At 33.2% G+C, this 14,756-nt stretch overlaps 1 protein-coding gene across 6 annotated transcripts in view; it reads right to left on the bottom strand.

The window, feature by feature from the left end:
• The window catches only part of ARID4B (AT-rich interaction domain 4B), a 128,826-nt gene that overhangs the window by 29,404 nt on the left and 84,666 nt on the right, over positions 1–14,756 (bottom strand). For 4 of the 6 annotated variants that reach the window (XM_082423118.1, XM_082423119.1, XM_082423114.1 and 1 more), the window contains exons 12-17: positions 14,554–14,626; positions 12,760–12,854; positions 11,612–11,709; positions 10,613–10,856; positions 10,133–10,308; positions 5,945–6,196 (exon numbers count right to left, since the gene is read on the bottom strand). In XM_082423118.1, coding sequence (XP_082279244.1) covers positions 5,945–6,196; positions 10,133–10,308; positions 10,613–10,856; positions 11,612–11,709; positions 12,760–12,854; positions 14,554–14,626 — 938 coding nt within the window. The remainder of the gene's footprint in view (positions 1–5,944; positions 6,197–10,132; positions 10,309–10,612; positions 10,857–11,611; positions 11,710–12,759; positions 12,855–14,553; positions 14,627–14,756) is intronic. The other 2 variants (XM_082423116.1, XM_082423117.1) reach the window with 2 other exon arrangements.

The following is a 14,756-nucleotide window of genomic DNA, read 5'->3' as shown; positions in this document are numbered from 1 at the left end:
ATAAATTAAATAAATTACTTAATTAAAAAAAACAAACAGAAAATGACAAGTGTTGGCAAGGATATGGAGAAATTGGAACCCTAATACAATGCTGGTAAGAATGTAAAATGGTGTAGCCTCTGTGAAAAACAGTTTATTCCTCAAAAAGTTAAGCAAAGAGTTACCATATGTAAAATAATACAGAAGAGGTTCCAGTGAGAAAACTAAGCCACATCTGTCCCAATTCCCCACTAGTCTCTGTATTCCATAGGTATCACTTTTATATACAAGTCCCCTTTTTTTAGATTTTAATTTCTGCTCTTCGTCCATTTTGTTGCCAGGAGGTCCAACCTAGTTCAATATTTGTTTAATAGTTACCATATGCCAGGCATGTACAGAACATTCTAGATGTGGTAAGGGATATTAATGGAACGAATATGAAAATTGAGGGGTTTTTTTTCATGTTTTAAAATTAAATGCACTTCCAAAATGTAATGTGGTCCCAATATAAAAAGTTTAAACAATGGAAAAAAATTTACCCACAGTCCTACATGGAAGTTATATTCCAGGAGGTCAAATCCCTTTGGCTCCAAAAAATAATTCAGCAAAATTCAATATCACAAAAAGTGACTCAAATCAGGACTGGACAATCAGGAACAGAATGTAAAATAAGTTAAAATGGATACCAGAAGAATAAAAGAAGGGAACAATTAAAAGGGAGAAAACACATAAAGATAAGAAATGACAGAATGACTGAGGGGTGGTTTTCAATTTGGGAAAAGTAGAAAAGGAAAATAAACCAGAAAAGTAGTTGCAGCTGCAGCAGCCGGAACCCACGTGAAAAGTACCACAAAAGGAGCGATCAGCTGGGTCAGGCACTAAGGTAAGGCAAGTAACAAGAGGTCAAGAAATAAGGTATGGAGGAATTCGGCTAGATGGGGTCCCTAGTGACCGTTCTGGAGGTGTGGTGGAGGCGAAAGCCTTACTGGGTTGGGTTTACACAAAAACAACAGGAGACAAACTGGATCACAAGTGTAAATAACTCTAATTGTTTTTGCTGGACAGAAGTGGAGCAAAGAAACAGCACAGTAGGGAAAGTAGGGGGAAGCACAAATGAGTTTTCTTTGAGATGAGAGAAATAACTGCAGGTCTATATGTGGATGGGAATGGTTTAGAACAGAGCGAGAAAACGGGAGAATTTCTGGGACCATATCTCTGATTTAGGCAAGAAGGTATGGTAGTTGGAAGATGGGTTTTAGATAGTAGCATGCTTGTTCACCTAAGGCTCAAGATGAGAAGGCAGAAAACATCGCAGCAGATGTAGGTAAGAAGGTGATGTAGTGGAATTCTGTAGAAATTCTCTTATTTCAATTTTTCAATGAGATCACCAGCTGAAAGTGAAGATGGGGGAAGAGTTGCTGGGGATTTGAGGAGATAGGAAACAGTATGAAAAAAATTTTTTCTGTAACTATGTATGGTGATGGATGTTAATTAGATTTATGGTGGTGATCATTCTGCAATACATACAAATATCAAATCATTATGTTGCACACCTGAAACTAATATAATAATGCATGTGAATTATACCAATAAAAACTGTACTAATAATTAAAAATTATTCCCTTAAAAAATGAAATAGTCTGAGAAAGTAGAAAGGGCATGGAAGGAGGACATACAGCGCCCACTTGAGGTTCACAGTTACGAATTTAAAATACGACCACTCATTGTGGTTGTCTGCTTTCCTCCAGACAGGATCAGCTGCCCAGGTGCAGGCAGTGAGTAGGAGGAGTGTTAGATTTCATCAGCGTTCTTGTGGTTTTGTCAAGCAGGTACTACAACGCAACAACACAAGAGCAACAGAAGAACATGGGGGTGAAAAAAAAAAGATTCTGACAAATGACTGAAGAACGCAAGCAACACGAGGAGAGGATGAGGGCAGCGGGGAGACGGGGGCTGTACATGCTGGAGAGGCTCTCCCCTCACCTGGACAATGAATTCCTTGCTAAGGACTATTTCTTTGTACCTTTAGTGCCAAGCACAGTATTTGGCTTCTAGCGGTTGAACTTATGTTTGCCAAATAAAGGAAGATATTTGATAAAAAGCAGCTGCATGTTCATAAAAAATGGGATTAAACCCATTCGTTTGTGAAAGCTTTTTACTAGTTCCCACTCCACCCACTCCCTCCAAGGAGGAGCCAATTTGCTTAGAAAAATAAGGTATTTTAAAAATGAAATACACTTTCACTTCATATAATATACTTAAGTATAATTCATCTTACTTTCAGTTTTCTATAACTTGTAATATGGACTAGGACTAACTGCTGTTAGTTACTTCAGAGCTTTACAGTTGAAATTTTAGTGTCTCTTTTCTTTTTCTTTTACGTAAGGGTATCATTTAATGCAGTTGGGAATCATCAATATTAAAAAAAATTCTCTAATCAAACTCCCAACTCCTTGATTATGGAAAGCCAAAGTAGAAATGAATGGAGAAAAACAAATCAGCATCGATACATAATAAAATACTGATGTCTTTTAAATCCCATGCCAAGTAGCCTAGATAGTTCCAACACACTTGGTTGTTTTACTGAACAAGGATAAATCCAACACACTCAAGTTTATGGCCAGTGAATTTCAAAGTGTAACTTCATTTTCAAACATCAATCTCATGTTTTATGGCATGACCTAGAAACTTGAGAGTGAAAAGGATCAATTAGCTAATGATACTAAAAACATCTATAAAATATTAACATCACTAAGAGAAATTAAAACAAATATAACAGCGAGCCTACAATTAAAAATTACTGAAGTATGACTATAATTTTTTAAATGTATGGAGATATATTTTTTAAAAGACTAAAAGAGAACACACAGCAGTATTAGTAGTGATCCTTTCTTTTATGTACTTTCTCATTTTTCTATCTTGAATGCTATTTTTAGATGAGTTTTTTTAAATTCTGTAAAAAAGCATGTGGTGAACTAGTAAATGCTATAGCACTGGACAATAGTTTTACATATGGCCACCATATCTGAAAAATTCTGTAGCAATACTGTACCATTTATAAGTCATTATGTGGTTTAGGATCCAGAATTCTGGATATTTCCCATAAATGTGATGTAAGTATGTAAGAATGTCTTTTTTTCTCATTGTAGTAGTAAAACAAAATTGGCCCAAATGCTATCTTGTGTAACAAAAAAATTAAGATTTTCAGTTGTGAAATAGGGGTATAAATGAAAATGTAAAAGTTTAGACAGCACTTTAGAAAAAAACAAAAAATGTAGAAATTACAAGAAAAACAGTATTCTTCTAACTAAGAAAGATATTCTTATTTTCTTTAAGAAAAACCTGCTTGATGGAAAATGTTTCAGATCAAACAGAACTCAAACATCTCCATACAAAATTTCCAAAATGCTGTTGTAATAAACGACTGCCAATGAAGATAAAACTATTTTTATGAAACTTCATGCATAAATCTTCATTTTTAATTGCACATCTCAAGTGTAAATTCAGAGATCAAGCTGAAGATCCCCCAAATAATAGGAAAACAGTTGTAGAGCTGATGAGGATTTGTTGAGGTCCTCATTAGATTAGCTTCAGACGTGAAGGAACAGCAAAAAATCATAATTATTGCTTATTCATCAATAAGACAGACTCTTTGGTTATTAATCCAGAGAGAAATAGGAATACTGTTATGTTGACTACAAGAAAATTAACTGCTTCATCTACTGAAGTACAATTGTTTTCTCTATGATGCTGGAGTCTGTAGAGATCCACCCTACAGGTCTTCATCAAGATGGTAAGTTTTCTTCTTTTGAACGTTCATACCATACAAACGTGTGAGTCGTCAGAAGTAGATGGCATCCTTCTCGTTAACACAAGCATGTCTTGTTGAACTAGGTCTTGTTTTTCTTTTCTATATTATTAAAAACTTGAATGCCTCAATTTAAAATCCTCCCTTACCCTACCCAACCCCCTATCAATTTCAAAGCTCAAGTACTGAACATTCTTTTTACCCTCTAAAATCCAAGTGCTCCTAGGATAGGATTACGCTGTCCTTTAGTAAATCTTTTCTTAACAAAACGAAGTTGCATCTTAATTGTAGAATAATTTTATGAATGTCTCAATTCTTATATCTACAAAGCCCCTTCTGTTTAATGAGATAATTAACAGAAAATAATCAAGCCCTCATTACAGTGAAACTTGAGAACGCCTAAATTCTATCCATTCGTCACAGAATTTAAAGCATTTTATAAAGGCCACTAGGAAAACTGCCTCATTATATAAACTAGCAAAATAACTAGAAGAAAAGAACTGGAAAAAAGAGGTAAAAGATGATGTAGCTCAGATTATCCATCTTGTGGGCATTACTTAGTAATTATTAATTTTTGCTGATTCAATTTTTCCTTCCTAACTTTAAACTAACATATTCAACATTTACATTTACATCCTACGCCAAAGTGGAACTCCCTCTACATTTATATTCAGGAAGATCATTTAGTAAAATCAAAATGATTAAACATCAAAAACAGGAAAATATTCTGATAACAGCTCTATCTGAGATCTCAAGTATCTTCCTTTGAACATGATCATTAATAGTCAGCCCTTCAGGTGAGGAAAATCATGCACCACAGGGGCAGCGCAAGAACCAACAGCCAAAAGGATAGATTACACACGATGTTGAAAGAGGTATCTGGAAAGCTGATGTTTCATCAGGACAATACTGATGATAGGCATTCTTAAAATCCAAAACTTTGTTAACCTTCTTGGTAGAAATAATAAAGAAAAAGTCCCAAACAAAACTCCTAAACATTTCCTTATGACTTAAGTTGCTATTTTCTTCCAAGCTTCAGAATGGATCAGAATTGTACTTCTCTCAAATTAAGAAACGTAATCAGAAGATAATGCTCTAGAGCTTCCTATTGCTGCAGAAGGACAACAAAAATTGTACTTTTAAGAAACAGAGAGTGTATTTTTTTTAAGAAACAGAGAATTTGCGATGATGTTTTCTTAAAAACTTCCCAAACCACAGAATACAATTTAAATATAAAGCATGAGAACTGTATTCCTCCTTGAAGAAGACACTAGGCACACCGTGAAACTACCACTGAAAACTTCGATGGTTACCTTTTCAAGGGCTACAACTCTATCACAGGCTACTTCAAATATATCAAACATTCCAAAATAAACAAGGTTTTTCTTAAAAGATATCAAAATGCTCAGATCCCAAAACTGGCTTGCCAACTTTGGATAAAATTCAAACATAAAATTTCTTTGGATAAACCAAAGCAAACTTGTACAAGAAGAAAATTCAGTCTCGCCTTTCAGTTCCCTAGGTGAGTAGCAGTCGGATCGTGCACTCTATTTCAGTCAAGCGGACTTGCTCATAACATTTCAACGATACTGTTTCAAACATAAAAATTAATTTCGGAGGCTTGTGAACAAGGCTGTAATGCAAGAGCTGTTAATGAGGAGATAAGGCTTTCTTGAAGTAGCTAAAGCTTCCTAAGAAATCACAACTCTAAAATCCCTGCCTACTAAAGGAAAGAAACATGATCTACGAAGATTACAAAGAAGAGGTTACTGCAGCAAGGTGGCTGAAAATGCAAGAGAGCAAGAAGCCTGATAACTGGCTTGTAGACATCAAGAAGCTCAAAGCCCTTTTACCTTTTAAAGAAATTTTTCTATCATTTCACTAATAATGTTGCCTCTATTAATCTACATGCATAACATAAAAATCAGCTACATAGACTTCAGTTTTCCAGACACTAAGGATACTTTTGAACTACTGAAAACAACAAGTAAGAAGTCACTGAGTGAGGCACTTACTTGCCAAAACTACATGTTTTTTGTGTGGTATACTGTGCCCTCAATTAGAATACTAATATATCTGTAATTTGTTAAATATTAAAATAGGAAATTATTTTACAAGTGTTTTTAGGTAGTAATCACTAGCTAAAACTCAAGTTACCTCACATTCCATCCGCAGTAATGCACCAAGTAAAGGACCTCTCCACCTTCGACATCAGAATCTTTAATACTAGCTTCATACATTTTTTGATTTTTCCCTCGTCCATACCGCACTTGGACTTTCATGCCTGGTGGATAGCACTCAAACTCCTCTTCTTCATTGTTGTCGTCATCCTCTTCATCCTCTTCCTCCTCCTCCTCCTCCTCTTCTGCTTCTTCATCATCTTCATCTTCCTCTTTATTCGTTTCATCTCTTGAAAGGTTTAAAAAATTGCAGTTAATAAAAGACACTTCATAAGCTTTTCAGTTCCAAACCACATAAAATGATAAAAATCGTGGCTGTGATTGTTCCGGGAACAGCAGGTTCCAAGTGTATGATATTCTCTGAGTTTCAATTTAATATTAAAAACTAAAACTGTGTAGGATGACCATGGATGGTTATAGAAAGATACATTCAGAGAAAATGAAAACGGAAAAGTAAGTGCATTAAAAGAAAATGTCCAACAGCCAGAAGAATAGAAGTTGTGTTGAATAGCAAGAAACTAGTAAGGTCGAATGTAACATTTTTCTCATGTTTTATTGTAAAAGTGTTTTACATCTCAGTTGACAAAAACAAAAATCATCACACCTAATAGCCATTTTCTGACTAAAAATTATTTTTCATTCAAATATTTCCAACCTCACGATGTTTAAACAAAACTTTTTACTAGCCAAATGGCTAGTCTTAATAACTTTAAAATAATTCCAACTAAATTTTCAAAAGTTATACTAAATGAAATATTACTTTACCTTTCACAGGAATATCCTACTAACTTAATATTACTATCACATCAGGTTTTTTCTTTCTATTCTTCTAAACTTCAACACAATTTCTGCTCTCTCTAACACATATTTACTGCAAGTCCTCTTCTACCAATTCTCTCAACTTTGAAGTTCTGAAGAAATAGGTATATGAGAGGCCAATTCCAAATAATATGAAACTAAAAGTCATTTGCATTCTAGAAGCAGCAATGCAAACCATTCTGGTCTTCTCAATATCATGCACCTTCTAAAGCTGAGCATTCATTTTATATTAGCCACAAATCTGTATTCAACAAATTGGAAAAAATCTTAAATTATAAATCCTTCCAGGCCCTAGATTTACAAAAAATTAAATAAATTTCAATAGGAAATTCTGGACTATATTTAGTTTTAATTTGCTCTGCAATATGTCTATACTTATTACAACAGTTTTCTCTCAAAAAGAATCCATCACTTTACAGCTGACAAATGAATAAATGTCATAAAACAGAACCACAAGACAACTTAAGTAATTAAGCTTTAAAAGTTAAGGGCTATTAATATTTATATAAAAAGTCTTCCTCCACTGGTAACTTGAGTTTTATATTCTTATATGCTAAAGTACCAAATGAGCCAATTTTCTCTGAAATACATCACGAAGTCTACAAAGATCCTTGAGAATTATTCCTATTTTAAAGACTCATTTACAGTCAAATAAATAGGTACTTAAAAAATTAAATGAATCCAGCTGTAATCTGAGATAAAAAATAGGAACTCTGTTACTGAAAATATATTAACATTTCTATAATGAAGAAAAACTTATTAGTAAGGCTAAAATATCTAAGAAATTATCAGAAAGGGTGTTACGGATGATAAACTATTATTAACAACTTTAAGTAAATGATTTATATATACTATATATATGTAGTATACATATATAAAATTAAAACAGTTAAGACTTTTTTTTGAAAGAACACTACTTGTTTAAATCATAAAAGTATATCCCTGCACATCAGGGAGAAAAGGAAGTGTATTCTGGTGGCTACAACAGAGATTGATTATGTACCAAAGAGATTTGTCATGCACCTCAGAATCATCATAAAAGAGATAAAAGATATATGAGAAATTAAAAGTCTAAAATTGTTAAAACGAAAACTAACTCTAAACTGTATCTTACGTGATATAACGCACTGAGCACAACTGGTAAATGCCAATGACAGCAAGCACAACCTGACTTAAAGTGGCAGCCAGGACAATCTTTTATTTAATCTGGAATAAAAACCTAATATTCTGTATTAATTTTACAAAGCAGTCAAAAATTAAAAATTAAAAATTCTCATTTAATGTCAACCTCAGACGCAAAGCAAATAGGAATCACTCAAATAACACACTGAATTATAGAGAAGCAAACAACACAATTACTGGTTATCAGCCAAAGCAAATATTCTCCTCCTCCTCCTCTTAGTGGCAAAATCAGAGGTAAATGAACTAAACTAAACAGAACACAGAATGCCAAGAAAGAGAGCCTTTCAAAGTATAAAATGCAGCCAGTACACAGGCTAAAAAAATTAAGTTGATGTACATATTACACACACACACATACACACAAACACAAAACACACACACACACACACACACACGCACGCACGCACGCCCCATTAGTTAGCTTTTAGAGAACTACAGTTTGGGAAACCAAATGTATCGACCAGGAACTTTTCATCCGAACTCACAAAGAAATATCAAATTTCCCAAGTTTGATGTCATATTCCTTATTTACAATGGAACAAATTAAAAACAAAAAAACTACTTCAGTTTATTAGTACCTATTATGGGCCAGGCACTGAACCAGACATTTTACATAAATTAAATGATTCACTCTCCCATACCCGGACTATGAGGGAAGGACACTGAAAGTTCTTGGTAGCAGCTAATTACTTAGAGAAAGTTTATATACTAGAAAAATACTTATACATTAATTCTTTATAATTATAAAAGTTTCTATTGCACTTATCTAATAAAATTCAGAGATCAGTTTTGGACATTTCTAACCTGTAAATCTTCTGAAGAACCCATGACGCTTCTAAAGCAGTCACAACAGGAAAATTTCAGTTTGTTGTGTGATACATTTATAAATATCTGTGGTAAATAAAAAGGCCATATAGTTGAAAGATTTTTTAAAACTCTGCAAAATATAGTTTATACCATAAAATAAGCTGAAGTTCCACCTTGAAAATTTAAGATAACTATTAGTAACAAAGAGAAAATACAGGCTAATCACAGGGCTTTCCACACAGTAGATGCTCTGGAAATGTCTACGTATTTAAAAATTCAGCAAAAAGCTGAATCCTTACTAAATTTCTTAATAGTTAAAACAGTCTCCAAGTAGCAGCAAGAGTACTTCAAATATACATTTAACACACACGGAAATATAGCCACGTAAAATGAACAAACACTTATACTATATTCATCTAAACCCAGTTTTGTTTCGTTTTTTCATGTATATTTGCATGTTGTGGCCAAAATTTCAGAAGAACACTAAAATGAGCAGAGATTTTAGGTAAAGAGCTGAATACTTACTAAGTTTCTTAATAGTTGAAATAATTTCCAATATCAGTAAGGAGTACTTGAAATACACATTTGTACACACAGATATATATATTGCAAAGTATAATAAACACCTTTTACTATATTTATCTAAGCATGGTTTTTTTCTCTTCCCTGCTTGTCTGCATGCTGTGGCCAAATTTCAGAAAAATATGAAAATGATCAAAAAAATATTTGGTTGTACTTATTTAAAAGAACCACTAACAATGGGAATATTTAGGTTTTTTAAACCTCAGACACAAAATCAGATGCCAAAGATCACCTATAAAATCCAGGGGTCCACTGTCAGTACAGAGATTACACTGCTAAATAATTCATTATCCCAAACTGACCAAAACAAGTAAATGCTACTATCACATAAAACACAACAAAACAATTCTGGCTTTTTAAAAACTAATTACTAGCACTTTTCCATTCTTATTTTTTGCTTAAAAAATGGTTACAATTCTCAAAATCTAGAGCCAACATACCATCTACAAAACACTGGAGAAGGCCATCTTCCCAAATTTATATTATCTGGTTATCCAGCAGAGGTTAAGGCAGTAAGAAGTGCGCTTCTCTAGCTCGAAATTTCATAAATTTCCATGATGAGAGCAAGAATAATGGATCAAAAATATGATCTTTTGCTACAAATTTGCATTAGTAGGGTCTCTGAAGGAGGCAAATACTATTTACATGATAAATGCAAATTTAAATCACTCATTTATTTTGTCAAATTTAGATTCATACATACACACACACAAAGAGCAAATTATAAGAATTCATTCAGCCAAAATGCATCTTAACCAAAAAACAAATTTCTTACCCAGATTTTGCTTTTTCTTCTTCAGCTTCTACCTTTATGCTGAGGGATTCATCTATCCCAGTTGTCTCATCATCTTTATCTTCCAGATTTTCATTTTCTTCTGTTTTTTTCACATTAACCTCTTTTTCCTGATCAGACTGTGTAGGTATAGATTCTGATACATTCTTTTTACTTCCCTAGAAAAAGATCAGAGGAACTATACCAACAAAAGTAAAAATTGTCAACCTAATTCCATTATCTAATTGTTAGCAAAAGAAGGTACCAACGAATACTAATATTGAGAAAGTTATTTTAAGAAACTCCTAAAACACTAGGCAAAAATAGTTAACAGCTATTTTAAACACAAAAATAGCACTTAATGAAGAAAGTGCATGAACAATAAAGTATAAAATTATATAATAAATTAACTATGTAATCTTTATAGAGGATGTAGAAAATGCACCAAAGAAGGCAAAGGACTATCAACAGTATCCTATTTACCAGAGAGGGCTGAATATTTTCCTTTCTTTCAATACCCTCTTCGGTAGGCTTTTCTTCTTTTGGTATTACATTCTCCTCCTCTTCAATCTTTATTTCTTTGATTTCTGGTTCATTTTCTTCCTTAACTTTTATGTCTTTTACATTTTCACACTCCTTACAAGGCTTGTTAACAACTTTCTCTGGCAATGCCATCTGAAATTCAATATTGGCCGACCTACAGTACTCCTCAAAACCATATAAGTATCTGGAAATATGAAAAGAAGTTACATTTGGGAAAACATTTTGAAATGTTATTGTAGAGTTGTAGTTCTTAAAATATGTGTTCATTTCTCCTGTTTAAGTGCTCAGATATTGAGCTATGTTAATATTCAAATTTATTCTAGTTTAGTTCTTCCCAATCTCTTTTACTCAAACAGAAACATTTTTCAAAGAAAAATAAATTCATTAAAAAAAGATGCTAAAAGTGAAAAGACAGTCATCCTCTTAAATGTAGTAATTGTAACAACAGTAGCTATTAGAAGAATTAGTAATAGCATCTATTTGTTGAGCACTTCTTATATGCCAGGCACTGGACCTATGAGTGCATGTAAAATTTCATTAACTCATCAGAGTAATCCTATGAGGCAAACAGTATCATCTCCTTTAAAAAAAGAGGAAATTGAGGCTTGAGAGAACAAATAAATGGTCCAAGGGCACAAAAAGCAAATAACCGGCAGAACCAGGACTCGAACCTGGGTTTATTTGACTTTAAAACTTCGGCATTTTAACTTCTACACATACTTTCCAAATTTACTTGGCCACAAAAACTTTCTTCACAGACACTCTCACAGATCTAGTATTCATGGAATACACTCTAGAAAACGCTATTATAGAGTGATTACTCTAGTAAAACTCTGGATTTCTTCTTAGAAGAAATTACTAGCCTCAGTTATATGGTAAATTCCATCCTGCTTTCTAGGTAAAATATTGAATATAGCTATATCAAGTACACCTACTTACTTTTTATAAGCACATTTAACATTGTATCCTGCTGCTGAATTTAAGACAGGGATTCCAAGATCTTGGTAGACTTGTTTCCAAACAGCTCCGCTTTCAATCTAACAGACAAAGTGAAATGAAAACTCCCAAATTAAAAGGTGGGAATGTGATAAAAGTTTGATAAATACTATATATATGTGTGTGTGTGTGTGTGTGTGTGTGTGTGTGTGTACACACACAAATATTCCTATATTTGTTGGTTCCAGTCTCAAGGAATGAAAAATGTCAATCTTGATAAATTCTAAATCAAAAATCTGGTTTACAACAATGTTTTAAAGTAAGTTTTGGTATTCTAACAAATCTCAGAGAATTACAAATGTTGAAATACTAGGCCATCTGACTTTTCTTTTTTTTTGGCCGCGCAGCACAGCATGCAGGATCCCACTTCCCCAACCAGGGATCGAACCGGCGCCCCCTGCGATGGAAGCACGGAGTCTTAACCACTGGACTGCCAAGCAGTCCCCATTTGACTTTTAAAGAAACCCTGCTATATATAATAAATAAGAAAACATCCACATTCCTAAATCAAAATCTTAATGAAAAGACAGAGAGAAAAAATTTTTAATGATGTATGATTTCCCATAAAATATATAAGCTAATAAATCAAAGCAATTTTATGAATCTTAGTAATGCAGAATACTTTTTTTTCCTCCAGAATAGTCTTAACTGGATGGGCACCATACATCATGGCAACCTTAAGATAATTTCTTCAGTTCAACAAAGATCTTCTGCATATATATGCAAATAATGTTTTCTACATATATAAGGCACAGTGGTAGAGATTAAGGATATAAAGAATATTAAGACAGATCCCTTATAGTCTAATGGAAAAGAGACAGAGAAAGAAAGAATTTCCACTAATATGGTTGTGTTAATAACTCAGGTAGTTTATGAAAGTTTGACAAATTTAACAGTAAATCAGAAAGCTCATTTTTTAAAATCTTTAATTAAATTTAAATTTGGACTGAGGAAGCTAGCTGTTTCTAACTTGTACTCTCCATTTTCTTTTTCTTTTATTCTTAGGTTTTTACTAATAGACAATTTTAGATAATTTTTAGATGAGAAAACATGTATGAAAAACATGTTTCATTTCTGATCGTAATACTTACATTATCAAATCCTCCAAGTTTGTGTACAAGTCTGAATAACTTAAAGAGATTCAAATTTCGATATCCAAGTACAGGTCGCTTGTTAATGGGTGTGCCTATTAAAGGAAACACGAAATATATTAGAACCATGCTATATTTTTAACTTAAACTTTGAAAAGATTCAAACATTACCACCAAATATACATAGTGCAAAGTGTGTATATATGAGGAAAAAAAAATCCCTTGTTAATCAAAAACATGATATCTAGTACTTAAACCCATTTCATTAAAAAATTTTTTTCCTATATCAGATTTTTGAAACCTTATTTATATGATTTCATTCAACTTTCATTCCCCTGATGAGCAAAAGAATAAATACTAAATGAAGCAAAATAGAATACCAACAAAAATTTTTAAAAATCAGGGTAACAAGGTTTGGTAGAACTGAAAAAAGTTTTGAGATAATTGATGGGCAACTGCGTCACAATGAGAGTTATCTTTATGATACTTCCTTTGTATTTTACTAATTTTCTACTATTCTAAAGAATAATTCTAGAATAAAGCTATAGTGTTGTTTATTCTAACATGTGAAAAATGAAAATGTAGAAGGACACTAAAACTATCAAACTGTTAGGATGTGGTAGAGAAAACAACAGGATAGAGATACAAAACTTACTGCCCTTTCCAAAAAACATACGACTGGCATAATCACATTTTTCACTCTTTTCTAGTATTAGATTTTATTCATTTTCTTCACTTTTTTATTTATCTTACATAAAAAAGCTTAAGAAATAGCCTGCCTTCTTAGGCCAAGCCTCCATTCATACAAATAAATAATATAGGAATCAAGGACATTTTATATTGAAGAATAAAAAGATACCCACATTGTAGTAGCCACTATGATTTATGAGAGCAAAAAGAAGACCAAGCCAGTTTCTACTCATCAACAATACAAAACTGGATTAAAAAAACATTAATTCACAGAGCACAGTAGCACTTTCAAGTATTATTCATTCATTTTGTCCTTCTCCTTAAGCTAGAAAGCTTTCTGCCTCTCACCACTCCTTTTCTAGCATCTTCCCAGGAAAGGAGAAACTATACTCTGAACAGCAGATAAGAAAGAGAGTAACAGGGCCATAATTACCGGTGGACTACATCCTCACTGCAAATTAAAAGTTATTGTTAGGTACCCATTCCTCTTTCCCCCAATGCTCTTATTTCTTAAACCACAAAAGCAGATTCGATAAGTTAAGCCCAGGCTCACCTTGAGACTTGGTCACCTTTCTCTATGGATGGTTTAATTCTGTTCTCAGTTCTATGTGGCTAGGTTATAAGAAGACTTATAAGGCCCATCTTAGAATGTGTGCTCACTCTCTCTCTCTCTCTCTCTCTCGCTCACTCACATACACAAACACACACACATGCTGGGAATAGCAAACAGTGATTTTAGAGAAGAGGCTTTTCTACAGGCATGTATGTAGGCTCAAGTAAAATGGTACTCTGATTCCCATTCTGCTACTGTTTCCTAGTGTAAGAAAGAGTTCTTTGGGGGGGGGTTTCCATAAATGAGTGGGGGGACAGACAGGACAGAATACAGTAATTTATGGGTCCATGGCCATAATATCCATCAAAATACTGTCAAATTCCATATTCCACTTCCTATGTGACAGACACCATACTAGGATGCTGGTGATTGGAAATCAAAAAGATAGCCATGCTTACCAGTGACATGCAGCTAAATAAACAGAATTCTTATTTTAAGATATTAATTATCTGATACCTACATTCATGATGAATAAAAGAAAAAACACTCACCTCTATCTTCCATAAATTTGTACAACTGTTGAAGAAAGTTCTCCCTTTCCTCTGGAAATGGTTCTATTTCTTCCTAATTTTAGTCACAGAAGAATAGAATATTATTTTCCTCAGTTAAGCATTTTACTAACACAAGTAGATTTCCTACCAACAGCAAAGACTAATACTAGAATATTTCAAAGGCTTTTTACCAAATTAAAATT

This window comes from Balaenoptera physalus, assembly GCF_965194825.1.
Source record: "Balaenoptera physalus genome assembly, chromosome: 14".
Classification (NCBI taxonomy): domain Eukaryota; kingdom Metazoa; phylum Chordata; class Mammalia; order Artiodactyla; family Balaenopteridae; genus Balaenoptera; species Balaenoptera physalus.
The sequence above is the reverse complement of the archived record's forward strand: the minus strand, read 5'-3'. Positions and strand labels throughout refer to the sequence as shown.